This window comes from Melanotaenia boesemani, chromosome 12, assembly GCF_017639745.1.
Source record: "Melanotaenia boesemani isolate fMelBoe1 chromosome 12, fMelBoe1.pri, whole genome shotgun sequence".
Taxonomy (NCBI): domain Eukaryota; kingdom Metazoa; phylum Chordata; class Actinopteri; order Atheriniformes; family Melanotaeniidae; genus Melanotaenia; species Melanotaenia boesemani.
Genome location: NC_055693.1, coordinates 4,383,325 through 4,402,511, shown reverse-complemented (window position 1 = coordinate 4,402,511; position 19,187 = coordinate 4,383,325). Strand labels below are relative to the sequence as shown.

At 37.6% G+C, this 19,187-nt stretch overlaps 1 protein-coding gene across 7 annotated transcripts in view; it reads left to right on the top strand.

Moving 5' to 3' along the window:
* The window catches only part of dgkh (diacylglycerol kinase, eta), a 72,226-nt gene that overhangs the window by 27,489 nt on the left and 25,550 nt on the right, over positions 1-19,187 (top strand). For 6 of the 7 annotated variants that reach the window (XM_042002320.1, XM_042002323.1, XM_042002321.1 and 3 more), the window contains 5 exons: positions 4,308-4,412; positions 8,242-8,374; positions 16,659-16,765; positions 18,000-18,125; positions 18,279-18,381. In XM_042002320.1, the coding sequence (XP_041858254.1) occupies positions 4,308-4,412; positions 8,242-8,374; positions 16,659-16,765; positions 18,000-18,125; positions 18,279-18,381 (574 nt within the window). Of the gene's footprint in view, positions 1-3,958; positions 4,101-4,307; positions 4,413-8,241; positions 8,375-16,658; positions 16,766-17,999; positions 18,126-18,278; positions 18,382-19,187 lie in introns of those variants that run through there. The other variant, XM_042002325.1, reaches the window with a different exon arrangement.

The window sequence follows — 19,187 nt, the reverse complement described above, 5'->3', positions numbered from 1 at the left end:
GATAAAATGTGAACAATAGCTCTGTTAATTGAGGGGAAAAATCCTCAAATTGAGCATTTATCAAAACTATTTGTCAGCGGTTTTCTCAGAAATATTCTCACAGAGGAAAATCTGTCAAGCCATAAACAAAAGGAGCTATTGTAAACAAACAGAAGGTAAACACGAACAACAATCAGATTCCAAGAGTTCTGCTTTTAAAATGTGGATTATTCTATTTGCTTTGAATAAGAAAAAGTAAAAGTTGTCAGATTTGATCATTTATGAGAAAAACAATCAGCACATGAAGAAGTTTGAGTATTTCCAAACTTGATCACCACTGAATTTGGATGTGATCAGAGCCTGATGTAGCTACCAGGAAGGCCTGCCACAAGTATTACATAATTAACTGCCTGATTACAATTATTCCCAGTCCTTGAGCAAGACACTGAACCCCACGTTGTCTCCTGATGTGGTATGAATGTAGAAAGCATTTAGCTTATAACAATAGTGCTGCATGAGTCTCTGCATGTGTGAATGGAATATGTAGGGATATATACATATATATATATATATATATATATATATATATATATATATGATATGATATGTTTATATTTAAAATATATATATCAATTTATAAAATAAATGTTAGAATGCTTTATTTAAAATGTATTAATGAAATTATTCAATTTTTTATATTCTTGAATAAATTCTAATAACTTCTTATTAATACTATATATTAATATTAATCTATTTTTAATTTATTTCATTTTTTAATTTTATTTCTTGTTTTATTTAAATGTTTTATATATATATTATATATATTTTATATGACATAATTTGCACTTTCATTACAACTTAAAAACCACAGGGATCTTAATTTCACAAAAGATTTAATCATAGGTATCTAGTAATGAAAAATATAGCATTTCACTTTTGATTAGAGGAACTTTTTAAGAAATGGACCTTTTTTAAAAGTACATATGTGTACATTTCCACGTGTGTGTAGTAATCCTGATCATCTGAACTGACTTACATATTGGAAACTAAAAATAAAATGTATTAAGTAAGAAAGATATAAGAAGTTATTCCCCTATTTTATTTTCTCATGCATCCCTGCAAATATCCCGTTTGAGAAACACTGAAATAAGCCGACCACTTATTCCCTTGCTATTTGCCTCATATGTGCTTCTGCAACCAAGAACACTGCAAATTGCAAACCCATCATTTAGTATTAACGGTCATTAGGAAAGTTTTGCTATAAAATAAATTTAGCTTGAACTAAAATATAAAGTCCATGATTCTGAACTTTTCTTGGGCATTTGATTCTTCTGCCACCAATAAAAAACTGCTCATCTGAAACAGACCAGACTACATACCTGGAGAGTCTAAAGATGAGAAGAGTCCATATTCGCCCTGTCACATTATTCCATTTTATGAAACCCTGTTTTTCTTTGTATAATTTCACATCTGATTGTACATGGTTTGCACTGAACATGTTGTAACTAGGTATTAAACTGCAACTTCATCTTTGAGACCTAAAGTTTTCAGGTTGCTTAATGGAACCAAATTCCACTGAAAACCACTCGTTTATTCATTTCAGATAAACCAACTGTCTAATTATAAAAATGTACTGTATGTCATCTGGTTCGTGGCGTTTGTCTAGCAGCAACATGTGGCTGTAAACCAGATGGTTAGCTAGTAACGACAGCCCTCATTCAGACAGAAAAGCAGATGTAGCTCACCAACGTGCACAAAGACAACATGCAACACACACTTGTGCACACACTAGTGCACATGTTTGTGTGTACCTGTTGTTTTCCACACCTTGCGAGAGTTTCAGGTGCTGCTTTTTTAAAACAAGCCCGTGATCAGAAAGACACAGTTTACTTTTATTTTTTCCAGTTTTCCTCAGCTTTCCCTTGGCTGATAATCTATGTGTGTATGTGAATGTGTGTGTGCTTCTGTGTGTTTACCCTACAGGATGTGTGGACTTCACAGTAACACATTTATCCAATTATTGCCAAAGTGGGTGTAATTCAAGAAAAGAATGGACCTCCACAGCAGCTCCACTGTACAGCTTCAAATTATGGAGAATAGTCAGTCTGAAATGGTGTGCTGGAAAATCAGGAAGCACTTTGTGGGAGAAACAAAACAATCTGCATGCGACTCACAGTTACACCAAGAGGCCAGAAAATGGGTCATCAACCAACAAATGGATGCAAACTATGCCAAATGCCATATTATAAAGTAATGCACTATGATTATCTTACACAAATGTTGACTCTTACAAGAGTTTAAAGCTTTATAGTCATTCTGTAAAGTTTAATCAGGTCCACCTTGCTAGTTCTGGGTCGGACCCCCTTTTTCCTCTAGAATTGCCTTAATTCTTGGTGTCATAGATTCATCATGTTGGAAACCTTCCTCAGAGGTTTTGCTCCATATTGACATGACAGCATCACACAGTTGCTGCAGGTTTGTCGGCTGCATCCATGATGAGAATCTCCCGTTTCACCACATCCCAAAGCTGCTCTACTGGACTGAGATCTGGTGATTGTGGAGGCCGTTGGAACATTTCTAGAACACTGTCATGTTCTAGAAAGCAGGTGGAGATGATCCGAGCTTTGTGACATGGTGCATTATCCTGCTGGAAGTAGCATCAGAAGATGCTCCACTGTGGTCATAAAGGGATGGACATGGTCAGCAACTAAACATTTTTTTCCTCTTCTATTGTCCAGTGTTGGTGAGTCTGTGTAAACTCTAGCCTCAGTTTCCTGTTCTTAACTGACAGGAGGCACCCGAGTGTCAGATCTGCTTCAAGGCTGGACGTGTTGTGTGTTCAGAGATGCTACTCGGCAGACCTTGGTTGGAACCAGTGCTGATTGGACTTCTTGTTGTCTTTCTATCATCTCCAACCAGTCTGCCCATTCTCCTCTGACCTCTGACATCAACAAGACATTCTGGTCTGAACAACTGCTGCTCACTGGATATTTTCTCTTTTTCAGGCCATTCTCTGTAAACCCTAGAGATGGTTGTGTGTGAAAATCCCAGTAGATCAACAGTTTCTGAAATACTAATAAAGACCTAAGAAAGTGACCAGTAAATGTACATTTGTTGGGGCTAAAGTCTAATCAAGCCATCGGATGAAACCAGTTGGTTCCTCTTTACTTACAAGGAGTAGGCGGATACAGCACACACACCCATCCTGAACTATTAAAGTCTGACATAAAGAGAAAATGCAACAGTTCCTGCCCATATGTGCTCAGTGGAGACTGTGGAGACGCCTCTCTTTGCATTTTTAGCCCACGTGGAAACACTTAAAAGTGAGAGAAAGAGAGTTTGTGTTTTGTCTTTATTACTGGTTTCCACTAAGCCTTGATGTGTTAAAGGTGGGGATATTTATATTCCAGTTTGCTCTTCAGCCTTTTCATGTATGGTTTTAAGTTACATTTAGATCATATTAGGATCTGATTAGTTAACCTTTTTAATTGTCAGCAGTTCATTACCTTATTCCAGGCTTGTTGAGGAAAGTCTGCAGATCTGATTGTCTTCTCTTTAAGCAGAATATCAGCTTCTGACATTTATTTTGGCCTCTGATGACTTCCAGACAAAATGGATCCAGTTTTTTCCAGTGATGTCATGTTCTCTTTAAGGTTATCCTCCTAAACCAAGGCAGAAAACCGCATCCCAGCACTCTAATGTTGATCAACCTGCACAAGCCTGTAATTAATCGTAGACACTTTCTCATAGAGGGTGAGAAACATCAGGATCACTGCAAGTGCATGTTTATTTATTAGTGTGATGTTGTATCGTGTGTGTGCCTCTATTCAGCCACACTGCTCTCACCATGAACAGAGATAACATGAGTTAGAAAGAAGAGATGAGGGAGCATAAATAAGTCATGGGGTGTTGAAAGGGTGCTGTATGTCTACAGAGACTGTCCTTTAAACACAACGACACACCAACACACACACATATAGATGAGAAGTGGAGGCAAAAGGGGAGCGAGGCTCTTCTTCGCCTGTCAGCACATATCTGCCTCAAAGCAGGATGCAGAGCGAGCAGAAAGAGAGGGGTTGGGGAAAGGATGCTGAAGCGAAGGAAGCATCCAACTTCAAAAGGTGTGAGTGAGCTACAGTTAATGAGAGAGTGGGAGACAAAGAGGGAGGGGGCTTCTTATCCTTTCTCTGCTTTAAAGGCAGAGTTGATCGCTCTTGCTGCTCAGAGGCACCGCTTGCTGGAAGAGGAAAGTGCTGGAAACATCTCTTTATTTTCAGCCACGGCATCTGTCTTCACTTCCTCACCGCTTCCTTGCCTTTCACCTCCAGGTGATTACTCCGTTCCGTAGGCTCATCCTCTGCGCTGAGAACAGGAAAGAGATGGAGGACTGGATCAGTTCGCTCAAGTCCGTCCAGTCCAGAGAGCACTACGAGGTAAGCCAAATCAACATGTTGACGGATCTGTGTGACTTTTGTCTGAGTGTTTGCATGTGTGCAACGTGGACGGGAGAAGAGATAGAGGACAAGAGGAGAGAGTGTTTGGAGAAAGTGCTGCAGCAACATTAGATTAGGCGTCTCCACTTCCAGTGAAAATCACCTCAGTGTTGAATAAATACTAGAAAAAATCCCCTTGTTGTAGTTCAAACAAGAGCTGTATGAAATTTCTTTACTGATTTAAAAAGCAAAGTACATGCAAGGACCCACGTGTAGTCGCAGGTGCACGACTATGTGGGCAAATTTATAGTACAGAAAACACTCACAGTAATTATTAACCAAACTAAGCTGACTGCAACAGTCTGAGGCTTTCACTCTTATTAGCAGAGAGCATATGTTAATGCGTGTCTTCTCGGCTGCAAAGGCATCTCTTTCAATGCCCATCTTCATCATTCAGGACATAATCTACAATCCAGACCAAGAGAACAGCAGTTGATTTCTGTCCCTCTTTCTTTTTCATGAAAAAATAAACCAACCTCCTCCGTTTGGAGCATCCCGCTGTCACTGAAGATGTGAGCTCTGGGCTGATTTTTGACATTGACGGGTAGTGGCGAGCTCAAGGAAAGGGAGGGGGGACACTAGGAGTGCAAGCACCGGCGCTGAATTTTAATGTCTCTGATTTGAGAGGGAAATCTTATATAAGACCCCATCCCTCACCCCCTTCACTGCACTGCAGTGCAGCAGCAACCCCAGAGCTTGCACACCAGAGTACACACACGTGTGCACACACAAACACACTCCGGCTAAGATCTCTACAAGACAGCATCTCATTACTGGCTTCTCCCGTGTGGCGCTGCAAGAACGCCAGTGACCCACTTTGCAAGCACCTGTTACAGTTCCACTTACAAAACACAAACTGTTGGGGGCTGCACCAACTCCTGCAGACGCAACGCCCACGCCGGTTAAGTGTGATGCTTACATTAGCTCCACGGCATCCGTACACCTAATTACAAAAACATCCAGCAGCTTTTCCAAAACCACAGAGTTTAGTAGCATTAATGACCAACTTATCTTATAGGAGGCTGTTTCTCAGGTGTTATGATGATGAAATCGCCACCACATGAGCAGGATATTCATTATTTTGTATTTAAAAATTATATATGAGGCACAAAACCACTTCTTTAGTAGTTTGAACATTCTGTACCATCAGTGGTACTTTTTTCAGATCAAGCAAAAGTAAGAACAAAAACCTGGACCATGTTATTACCATTTCTAAAACAAATTCCTTCACAATTCTAAATATGCAAATAAGTTTGCAGCCAAGGTTGTGAAAGGGAGACATACGGGTGGACCAGTGAAGACGTAGAAACGCCAGGACAGAAAACTCGCATCAATACACCTAAAAAAGGAAAACAAACAACAAAAATGACAAATGGAAATGGGATTTCGAGCCAGAACAACAGAATGTAAACCATTACTAATAGTCACCTTCACTAAGTTTGGCTTCTCTTACAGCAGATAGACAGCATACTTCAGACAACTCTCCCGGGTGCATATGTTGTTGTTTCAGGAGAGACAGGAAAGAAGCATGGAGACATGCAGAACGCACATCAAGTTTACAAGCATTAAGCGATAGAAGGTTAATGTGAGACGTCCATTTTAAGCCGTAAAATGCCTCAGAAATGATTCGATGACGAGGAGATTCTGATTGTTTGGCTGTTCCTGCAATGGACATAAAATTCTTTCACAGAACACAACACAAGAGTAGGAAGACCCTTCCTCCAGCTGATCCTCCATGACTTGACATAAATACGTCATCATGTAGATAAAATAAAGATATATAAAAATAAAATAAAATCATCACCCTAATTATTTTTTAGAATTAAAAAACAAAATATAAACCTGTTCCAGAGAAAAGGTAACCTTAAATTACTTCTGTTGTGATCTGGTGCAAAATAAAAATAACTTGAGTCATAATAAAATAAAATAATTGAATATAAAATAACTGAATTAAAAATTGTAAAACAATGGAGAAATGACTAACATGATCTTCTTCGCCTTTGATTTCACCGAAATCATGGAGAGGATATCAGATATCGTGATAAGGCTTAAAATATCATTAAAAAAATTTATTATAGGCCATATTGCCCAGTCCTACACAAAAATATGGACTTCCTAACACAAGCAACCATAGTTTTAATTTCCCAACCCCCACCCACTTAACATATTGTATACAAAAACAAGCCATTAGTAACTTAGCCTCGGGTGAAATTGGGGGGCGTACATAAGCATCATTACCTTTTCTAGATCTTGAAAGCTGATGTTTTCTGCTACAGCTGTCATTCTATGACGCCTCCCACGTTCCACCCTTTCTGTTAACAGTACAGGAAAATATATGGTGAGGAACTAAAAGACAACATAATCCATAATGTTCCACAACTTCCAACATATAACCACCATATTTACCAAACACAGACACCCTGCAGTCGTCTTTATAGAGGCTGTTTGTGATGCTGCTCTCGCTCATTTTCTAGTTTAAACATGCTGGATTTAAGGGGCTGTTAGGTTTGAAACTGTAGCTTGTTTGTCAACATTTTGGCTTTGTTATTTTCTTTTAATTTACAATATTTATTTGATTCTTAAAAAAAAAAAAAAAACTTTTCAAACACCTGAATAAAAAGGAGGAGAAAGAAGAAAATTTTATATATTCTGCCCCTCTCTCACAAAATAATTAAACTAATAACTCACATTTATGTAACAAGTAAAATGTAACCAAAACAGCAGCAGGCCAACATGCCCCTGATTTCTAACACATACTTCACATTTTACACTTTATTTATTATCTACAAAATACCATAGAACAAAACAGAAGACAACAAATTAACCTCATTAATTATATTTTCTTATCATAGAGTCTTTAACAATCTTTTTAAACAAAATAACTGATTTTGTTTCTTTGGTTTCTTTATCCAGATTGTTCCATAAACTGACTCCATACACTGAAACACATCACTCCAACACTATTTCTAAATCTTGTTTTTTTAAATATTTCGTGTCCTTTTAAATTATGACTTTGTCTTTTTTCACATCTTTTTTGTATATTGTTTGGCAAACATTCACAGTGAGCTTTACACATAAGTTTCAAAATGCGAAAATCTACTAGATCACCTATGTCAATAGTTGTAACTCACTAAATAATGGACTGGATGGATTTCTATATCAACTTCAACTAATTATTCTTATTGTTTTTTTTCTGTAAAATGAAAGCTGGATTGATGCATGTTTTTTGAGTTGTTGCAGCTTCCTGACCAGTGTAATACTCAGTAGTGTATACTCACAAGTCACTGTTATCCCCTTTCCCCTGCCCTCTTGGCAAATCTCTGGGAATTGAACCGTCCGACAAGCCACTTCAGCTTCTCTCTTTTTTAGAGAATGCTTACCCGAGGAGAAACTCTCCTTCAATCTAAATTAATTACTAATTATTTTGGCGTTATGAGTGCAAAGATGATCTAGATTTACCCAACTATCTGAAACAGTAAACATCCTAAAGGCTTCTAAGAAAACACAACAATCATCAGGAGCACCTGTGAGAAAAAAATTCTGTTTTTTGACATGAGTTGAAAAAGGGAACGCTTGTATGCAAGGAATGAACTGGTACATAATTAGTTATAAATTGTATTTTTCATGTGAACAGTTAAATACAGAACCAGTTACAATAATAATAGCTCTGTACTGCAAAATTGCTATTTAGTATATTTTTATCATGTGCTTGCTTTTCTGTGACTGTCATTCTGGTGCTGCCAACCTGTTTTAACCTCTTCTTTGCCAGACGGCACAGTTTAATGTGGAACATTTCTCAGGGATGCACAACTGGTACGCCTGCTCCCACGCACGGCCCACCTTCTGCAACGTCTGTAAAGATAGCTTGTCTGGGGTCACATCTCATGGCCTCTCCTGCGAAGGTGAGTAACACAAACACACACACAGCACAATAATTATGTTTTTCGTTTTAACCTTTTTTTTTTTCTTTTTTATAATGCATCTCATCAAGTTGCATTCCAGAATCTGCACAATCCTTCAAATTCAATCTGAAAGCTCACTTTTTTTCTAAAATTAGAACCATCGGTTTTTGTTTTGATGTCTCTTTGTTTTTAACTTGTTTTAGTAGGTTTTATTGTGTTTGTTTCATTTTATTGCTTCTTCTTTTTAAACAAAATCAGAAAGCACTTTGGTCAGAAAAAAATTTGACATCTATGGGCTGGCTATATTTGCATTTTTACCCAAAGTGTCTTAGGCATGTTGGAATGAAAGGACCAATCACACCGTAACATTTTTTTTAGGGGTTCAATCCAAAATCTGTTCATTGTTATTTCCTCTTTATGTACCAGGAAGGTAAGATTCAATATTTCTTCTTCCAGTGAGTCCTGGTGAGATTGGCTCAAGATCCCCTTAATTAGTTTAGTAAAATATATAAATAAATTACACTGAATTAAAAGCATATAACAAATGTTAATTGTGTTATAATGACATTAAAGGAGACCTAATCTGTGTAGCTGCACCTGCTAATGAGCAGTTGGTCAATTTCCAATTTCAGCTGGAAATGCCCCAGTAAATCTAAAGAAACGGATCTGTATGATTGTACTATTTATTTGTAAACTCCTTGTGGGCTGAAATTTTTATTTAAAACATCTTTGCCAGCAGGTCAAAGCAGAATTTCCAGCTCAGGTGATCAAAACGTTGTCTACACTTTCAACAAGTAATATCAGAAAAACAAGGCACAGTGCTTCCACTAATAAGATGATATTAGTGAGGTTGTATGCGTTTAGAAAGTATGTATTTATATAATCAAAACATGTTAGAATTTTGCCTGTATTGAACCAGTGGGCTATTGGAGGGGAAAAAGGGACCCTGTGCTTTGAATAACCAAAGTGCAGGAAAAACAAAGCAACAAAACAAAGATGAACTCCCAGAAGGAAATCAGGCATTAAAATCAATGAGGCAAAGCTACATAAGGCATCGAAAGAGACAAATGACCAAAGACAGGAACGTGAAAGATCCTGATGAGGTTGCCCCCTTTTAGGCTTGAATTATTAAACAAAACCATAACAAGACCTGCAAAACATTTAGCTAAGTGGTCATCTTATTGAGTCATAGAAAACAGGTTTTATCAGTCCCATTACATATATATTCTTGGAATTTATCAAATCTTCTTTACTTGCAGTGGGATGATATGTTTACAGTTTGGTTAAGTTGAGTAAAAATTGATGGAAACCTGCGGTTCTAGATTAGTCCAAAAGAGTGTAGATAAAGTAAAAAATCTTAAGGTTAGTGTGCAGGTTCGTTGTTCCCTTAGTGCAGGCAGAATTCTCCCAACATGAAATGTGAATAAAACAAGAGCTTATTTGCTCAGATGGCAGGTTTTCCTTAATCCTTAATGTATGTATGTATTTATTTATTTATATCTTTTGATTTCAGTCAGTTTTAGAGACAAATGATTAATGTGAAATCAGAACTTCAATCTTGTTTTGCTGCACTGAAACTCAACAAATGAGATGAGGAGATGAAGAATGCAAAGTTCGCATTTTTCTGTGAATAAGAAATACACTAGATTAAAAAAAAAGACATTTTTGGCACTTATAGTCTTCTTACGTAACTCCTCTTAGCCTCGTGAATTTTATAGCATCTCCAATTCTCTTTTGCATCTCATTAGAAGGACTTCTCTTTAATCATCTCACACACTGTATTGTTGGAGTAGATCATTTGGAACTACAAAGCCAGACACCTGGCAGACCTATAGGTACTTTAGGAAGGTATATGTTGTGTAACACTTATATCTGTCCAAGTGCAGCAGATTGGATTTTCCAAAGCCAGCATGAGTCTTTGAAATGCTCTGGGTTATGGAGCAGGATGCCCATCAGACTCCCGGCTTGAAGTGCAGGGAGAGAACAGAGCTAGCAGGAAACTGGCATTAACACCATGCCAGCATATGAGCTCATGTCAGCTTGCATCCATATGCTTTTGTGTCATACTGTGTTAGATAAGTATTGACTCAGCTTACTTTTTTCCAGCATTTCAAGCATTTCCATTTACCGTTAACAGAGAAAAAGCTGTTAAAAGATTGTGTGAATGACGTCACATCTCACTTTATCTGAGAAAAAAAGGCATGGTGCGTTGTTAAGAAAATGGATTTGACAAGGGAGGATTAGACTATTTTTGCTAGCTTTTAGCTGGTGTTAAGTGGCAGTGACAGGCAGCAGACCATAATGAGCACCATCTGCATATCCGCTCATGTTAATTTTGCTGGTGTTCACCTGTGAGCGTGTTATCTCAGCCCATGCATGTGTGTAAGTGTGAAGGTAGCAAGAGCCTCTTCTCTTAGTGCTTGTCATCTTGCATCCAGATAGTGAAAAAAAACATTACCTAATCATTACAGCAACACCCAATATTGTAATTTAAATTTGCTTGTCTCACTTCCAAAATACACAAGCAACAACTAGGAGATGTTATTTGGATAAAAGGGTCTTCATCAGTTCATAAAATAAAGCTGGACATAAATGTAGCTTTGCTGCCTCAACATGGATGGTAGCCTTTGAAGCTTGGTTGAGGGTTCACCACAATATTATTTCTATAATTTCTCTCTTGAAATAACAAAGTATTTTTCAATTTAATTTGATTTTATTTCTTGTCTTTTTACTAATGAATGAATGACAGAAGGAAATTCCCTAACCCTAATGAATAAAGGAAGAAAATGTATTTATTTATTCAGCAATCTCCACTGTTCTTCCAGTTTTGTAGATCACAGCATCTAATACTTACACTACTGTTGCCTACACTTTCCACACATTTTTTAATTTCCTCTTTCAGCCCTGAGTATCTTTGAGCTTCTTGTGTCCCTTCTTTGTCAGATCGCTACATTTATCACTGCTGGCTTCTTCTGCACTTGGTCAACCACCGCAGTTAGCCGTTGTCAGTTTATCAGTCTGGATCTGGAAGTTTCACAGTGTTTTCTCGACCATCCTTAGGGATATCTCCCACTTTGACTTGGAACTGCCAACCCATACTCTCTGCAGATCTTCCAGTAAATTATTCCAGCTACTCAGTTATAGTGTTCGATAACAGCTTGTCCAGGATCATGAATCCTCTGAAATATGTGGATGATGATCTGTTATGTTTTTTGTTTTTTTCAGTGCTATAAATTTACATTCAAAGTCATATGTTGGTCCCACAGCGGTTTGAGATGTTTTGTTTACTTATTTAACTACAGTTCTTGTGTAGACCTATTATGTTCCACTGCTGGAAGTACATTTGGCTGGTAGTGTCCTTTAGACTGTTTTTTTGTTTACATTGTGCACAATACTGGTTGATTAACTTAAATATTACCTTCAAACAGGTCTCAGATTTCCTCTCGCAAAACAACCACCTACTGTGTGCACTCTCCAAGATTTGGATCTTGATTTCAAGTCGAATGTCTAGGGCATAGAAATAGTTTCACTGAGCCAGTCTACTGGGGTGACCGAAGGTTTGGTACAAGGACCCTTTTGTTTTTTACACTATGCACCTGTGGCCTGGTCATCTGTTCATATAGCTTCTAGTGTCACTGCTATGCAGATGATACCTTACTGTAACGATCATGTCAGATTACTCCACAGCTTCAGCACTAATCTCACCTGACACCTCCTCTCTTAAAATGTCTTACCAGCACTTGCTTAAGTTTTGCACTTACTTTGTACAGCTACTCCTGCGCTATTTGTACACTGAAATTTGTTTACATAACCATCAAAATGCGATAACTGGGAACAATCAGATAATTGTAATAAACTGATTGGATTTTTGTACATGCACATTTATAATGTGCACATGCACTTTTATAATGTGATATTCAAAAACCCTTGTCTACATTTTCCATTCCATTATCAGAGTATGTCCATACGAAGTAATTTCCTGTTATTTGCAAGACGTCAAGTCTTCGTTGAAAATGACAGCGTCCGTGATTTCAGTGTTAACTGTGCTAACGTGGGAGCTAATAGGCCTGCAAAACAGACTACATGTGAATACTGTGCTTCCTTTATACTCTGACTTTGCAGATATATATAGACATATTTTAGATATATTTTTTATATATATAAAAAATCAGATGGGTCTAAATCCGCAAAGACATCAGAGTATTTAGGAAAAATCTAGGTGTGTTAACCTGATTTCTCACAATCAGATAACTGCCATCATTTGATACAGTAGCTCCGATTTTGCTGTCTACATGACCACCTGAATAATCTGATAACTCTGCTAATCAGGTAATTATCAGATTTTTGGTGTGCATGTAATCAGGCTCAGCAACTTAGCCATAGTTGTTTTTACCAGGGTGTCTTGCTGCAATGATGCTTGAATGTTCCTCACTCATTCCTAAATCACGTGGGATTAAAGTCTGTGAAATGTAAATGTAAATACAAATGTAAATTTGATTTACCAACTTCAACTTGTGCTTAAAGACCAGAGTTTTAATTTCAATAATTAGAAAGTGGAACTACTGCCCTATAATGGATTTTTCTGGTCTAGCCATGATGTTCATTGGTATTTTTTAACTCTTAAACTCTTTCTTCAAGGTCCAGTTGTGTGAATATAGTGTACTTTTTAAATATTTGTTTGGACATGCTTACTGAAGCAGAATCCTTTTAAAATTTGAAAATAGAATGTCTTTGTTGTTACGCAACTGAGTGAAGCTGGAAACAACAGTAATTGCTGGAGTTATTTTGTTACAATCGGCAGCTATTAATCTGAGCGAGTGGCAATGACTTGTGGAGTCCCCCAGGGGTCAGTCCTTGGACCTCTTCTGTTCAACTTGTTTATGCTCCCTCTGGGTCAAATATTACAGAACTATAGCATTAATTATCAAAGTTATGCAGATGATACACAACCTTATTTGTCTCTGTCACCAGATGACTGCAGTCCAATAGACTTATTGTGCCAGTGTCTGGAGCAAATAAGACAAAACTGAGATTATTCTGTTTGGAAGCAAAGAGAAGAGGGTCAGCATTGGCAAACACCTGGAGACTTGGGCTCTTAAAATCACTGACCAAGTTTGTAACCTTTGAGTGTTTATAGTCTCAGACCTTACTTTCAGCAGCCATATCAAAGCTGTCACTAAGAAGCTTTTTACCAGCTCAGAAACCTCAACAGAATTAAAAGTTTAGTCTCCCAGACAGACCAAGAGAAACTCATCCATGCATTCATCTCCAGTAGGCTGGATTACTGTAATGGTCTTTTAACAGGACTTCCTAAAAAGAGCATTAAACATCTGCAGCTCATCCAAAATGCTGCTGCTAGAGTTTTAACCAGGACTAAGAGATCTGAACACATCACACCAGTTTTGAAATCTTTACACTGGCTTCCTGTCAGTCACAGAATAGATTTTAAAACCCTTCTGCTTGTTTACAAATCCCAGAATGGTTTAGGCCCACAATACATCTGTGATATGTTCAGAGAATATAAACCTAGCAGAGCTCTTAGGTCCAAAGACTCTGGTCAACTAGTCCAGACCAGAGTCCAGACTAAACATGGAGAAGCAGCATTTAGCTGTTATGCTGCAAACAAGTGGAACAAACTGCCAGTGGAGATTAAACTTTCACCAAATGTAGACATTTTTAAATCCAGGTTAAAAACATTTCTTTTCTCATGTGCCTATGCATGAAATCTGCATGTTAACTTTTTTTTTACTTACCTTGCTTTTAATCATTTTAATGTAATTTATTATTTTATTGTGATTATGTGTTGATGCCTTTTACTATTTCTAAATATCTGTAATGCCTTTGTTTTATGTAAAGCATTTTGAATTGTCCTGTACATGAAATAAACTGCCTTGCCTTGCCTTGCATTAAATGCTGAACAGTCTGACTAAAGCTAAATAAGAGGAATGGCTGAGGAAATGGGAAGAAAAATATGTTACAACTGAAGAGGATGAAAGAGGAGATTTTAGGGCAGGAGAGTGTTTCTGTTTAACTTCAAGAGCAGCCAACCAAATGGTTTCACAGCAATCATTGTGGCTTAAATTTCCCTTCGATTTCCTGCACAGGACAGTCAGTGGGGATTGATTTGTGCTATCTAGCCACACACACAGACAAATATATATGCCTATCTGTCTATATTACAATTTACACAGACACACACACAATCCCAGGCGCAGTGTTTACTTCCAGTCTAGTTTGTGAATTCTCAGAGTTTAGTCTGGCCATTAACAGTGCATCATATCATGTCCTCTGAGCTCTCTTAATGCTCTGCTAATGCTTTCTAACAGCATTTAGCGGTAAACTAGATTGAAACATCGATTGTTGCTCTCCGGATATGACTATGGCTTGTAGTATCAGTGTAGACTAGCTAATGACAACCTCGTGTGTATGTGCGTTAGCCATATATGTAAGGGTTGGGCTGCTGGGAGAAAAGTTCCCGAGAGTGCAGACATTATTCATGAGCTCACTAAGTGCTCATCTTTACTGGAGGACAAGTGAAGAACAAATCTCCATCTGTCTGTGCAGCTTTGTGAGAAATATTTAAGCTACATTTACATTTCACTCTTGTACTTTTATTCAGAGCAGCTATTGAGAACGAACCTTGAAAAAGATATGACTGGAAGGACATTGAAGAAACCAACTGAGTTTCCTTAAGTTAAGATGAATACTAATACGAAAACATTTGATGAGAAGATTTATAGTACACTCATATCACTATATGAAAACAAAGCTAAGGCTAGAAGACAAGTAGTTTAACTTGTACCATAAACTCCAGAGTTAGTTAGAGAACCGTTAGGCTGGTTCCATGCAAAGGTGAAAACAAACTATCAGCCTGTACCGCTAAGGCTGGAAATATATTTGCTTTTTAACCTCAATCAGCTCTTAAGTAACCAAATGTGACTGAGGGTAACATGTAAAGGCCCATTTATGCTCCCTTATGTACATAAATAGGTACGTCCATTACAAATATTGTCATACGCCGCCATCCTCATTCTTCCATGCTTCTGTTACGTTGCCATGGTTGTTAAGTCAGTTCATCCACTAGTGGGCAGAGCTTAGTTCAGAGTTCACTTCTGCATTCTGACGTCTGTTTCAGATAGTGGTTGGTGGCAGTAATGCTCTGCTATGAAGTTGTTTGTTATCACATATAGGGCATATTAATACAGCTGAATCCTAATAAAACTCATCTCTTTCACATTTTTTACTCTTTCTACTGACAATAAAAGAAGGTAGAACTGAAAAGCAGCGCACTGAGACTAAAATTAACACGCGATTGCTATCACAACATTTGCATACTGCTGCTCTGTTTAATCTAGCACTGCAGATTCTGATAAAATCACCATTCAAATAAGTTTAAATTTAGATCTGAGCTGTTATTTCAGCTAAAATTATGAATGCAGTGATACACCAGAAAGCTAAAACCACGCCACACATGTCAAATGCTTTCTCTGTTTCTATCAGAGTAGTATTATACGGCCTTAAGTTCAGATTATCACCAGTCACATCTAACTTGTTTTATGTCTCATCTCTGATTTCATAAAAACCCATCAACTCATTTATGAATTATCCTATACTCAACAAATTATACTAATCACATGACCTCCTTGGTGGCTGTGGCAACTACATGGGAAGATGCTGGAGAAACAGATGCATGTATGTTCAGTACAGACGTCTGTTCTTTGGAGATGGGTCTGTCAGCTACGTGTGGTGCAGTGTTAAAGCGTTTTCTTCCAATTTAACTTCATTTTGCAAGAAAAGGGATAAATGAGGCTCGTGATTTAGAGCAAAGTCATCTTCTGTCTGTCAGATGCTGTACAGAACTGTAATTCCACCCACTGACATCTAATTAAAGCTTGTTTCATTAGAAAACTATACTTTTCTGGGTGTGTCTGTTTCTAAGTCATGCGTCAGTGTCCAGAGTTTTCCATCCTGTGAAAAGAGGTTTAAAAGACTTCTAGTTTTCTGCACAGTTAGCAGCTCACCGTTTCAGATTGACTTTTCTTTACTTATCTGAATTATTCTGAATCATATTTTGTTTAAATTTCTGTATGTAAAAACTGGACATTCATTGGAAGAGAAGCATTCTGTCGCAAAACTGTTTGGTCATTGAAAAATCATCTTTAAGTGTGATTCCCCCGGTTTTTCCTTCTAACGTTTTCCTGCAGGATGAAGCTGCTGATTGATGGCAGCTGGTGTTAGAGCTGGAAAACACATTCAGACTCATATCTGTGTTTATGTTTTTCAGTGTGCAAATTCAAAGCCCACAAACGCTGTGCTGTCAGAGCCACTAACAACTGTAAATGGACCACCCTGGCTTCCATAGGGAAGGATATTATTGAGGATGAGGATGGGGTGAGTTTGTTGAAACCTGATATTTTATTAGAATGAAATAATGTTTTAGAGCCCATTTAATACATATTTTATGACGTTTTAACTGCAAACTTTGCAGGCCTAATTATGGGTTTCAATAATGAATATCATTACTGCAGTTGTATCTCAAACATTTTCCTTCACCATAAATTGATCAATACTGTGTGGAATTGTGTCATTTCTAGTTACCCAGTAGCTGTGTCTCATATTTCATGTATTCCTGAAAATAAGAAAATGTTTGAATGTTTTCAACTTTAGACATCCAGCAAAGAAAGCCCTGTAGCTGGTGAAAATGTGACATAAGGGATAGCAAAACTAAATCTACTCTTGAAGATGCTGCAGAGACGTTCACTTAGTGTGACAGTAATGTGTTTAGGAAGGAAATATCAAATAAAGAGAACCACGTTTTTTGTGGACAGTTTGGAGACATTTTTGGAGAACTCCTGAACATACCTCTAGAAGACGCTGTAAAACATTCTGTCTTTGTATTTGTTGTCAAATTTGGACCAGGACTTGCTAAGGCATCAGGCTGTGGTCTGATTATAGTTTCCAGATTTTAGCTCATAAACGTAGTGATCAATTTAATTTGATATAAATAAATTTAATAAAGGATTGTATATTTCAGCTCATGTGTAGTTATTTCACTCTAAAAAGAAAAATTGAATCTAAAAAATAACAAAAATATTCATTTAGAAAGAAAAATTCAGGCTTACAGTTCTTGTAAGTGTAATTATTACAATTTATATATATATATATATATATATATATATATATATATATATATATATATATATATATATATATATATATATATACATATATATGATTGTGTTTGACATTATGTTAAAGAGTTAATCATAGTGATCTGGATTTCTTCGTAGCTTTAGTTTTTAGGCTGATGGCATTAAGAAATGCACAGAGAGGAATGTTATATGAAATGGATCCTGTTTTATTTTTATTTTTTTCTTTGTTTTTTCTTTTTGTTTTGTTTTTTTGAGCTCATATGGTATGAGAAGCTAAAGAACGAGAAACCAGAAGTTAATATGTCATAAACATTTATAAGGACTCCTGCATGTCCAGGACAGGTGTCATGTCAGTTGTTTGCACGCTTCTTTAAATGAAGTGAAACGATAAATAAAACTTGACAGCTGAAAGTGTCTTTACCATTTCTCCTAATGTGTGTGTGTGTGTGTGTGTGTGTGTGTTAAACCAACAGATTGCCATGCCTCACCAGTGGTTGGAAGGCAACCTTCCTGTCAGTGCCAAATGTGCCGTGTGTGATAAGACATGTGGCAGCGTATTGAGGCTGCAGGACTGGCGCTGCCTCTGGTGCAAAGCTATGGTGAGACATCTGCCACTAATGCAAAAATGTAAAAATGGTTGACTTACTCCTCACAAAAAACGCTAGTATTTTAGCATGTTTGCATTTGGAATGGAACAAATTATTAGTTTATGAATTATCACTCCCTGTCTTGACTGCATCTGTTTCCTCCAGGTGCACACAGCTTGTATGGACCTATACCCTCGCAAGTGTCCTCTTGGTCAATGCAAAGTCTCCATCATTCCCCCCACAGCGCTCAACAGCATCGACTCAGACGGTAGGCAGCACATACATGTATGACTACCAATGCAACTTGGCTGACTCGCTCCATGGGGTCAGAGATTGGTGCCAGCTTGCACCTGTGAGCAATCATTAAATCTCAGAAGCAAACACATGAGATTTCACCCCATTTGGTCAGCTGATGTCTTCTTCCTGACCTCTGACTTTCTGCTCTGTCACACAGAAGGATAGTAGGAGGAGCTGAGGGGGGAGGGGGGGTGCATCATGATTCACTCTGATTCGGTCAAGGCCTCAACATCCATCCAGGCACACATTATTAGTTTCCTTCTGGAAACTGCTGACAGCATCAAATCCTTTTTTTATTTTTTATTAGTTCCTCTCTTGTCATTAAAGGTGTTATACAGGTGTGTTTTCCGGGAAGAAACTTGTATTTTCAGTTTATAGGTCTGGAGTATCAAGTGTGTATTAACAAAATGCCAAGGAGGAAAGACATCAGCAATGATCCTAGAAAAGCAGCTGTTAATCCTACCCTGCCCATCGCCATGGGAGGGGTTATAAGGTCTTTTCCAAACTATCTGGAGTTTCTACAGAGAGAAAGATTATTTACAAACGGAAAACATTTAATGTAGCTGCCAATCTTCCCAGGAGTTAACTCCTAGGTCAGAATGTGTGACGCTCAGAGAAACTGTAAAAAACTTAAGAGCCACATCTCAGACTCTCCAGGCATCAGTTAGCATGTTAAAAATTAAAGTTCATGACAGTACGATTACAAAAAGACTGAATAAGTGGATTGTTTGGAAAGGTTGCAGGAGACAGCCTCTTTTCTCTAAAAAGAACATGGCA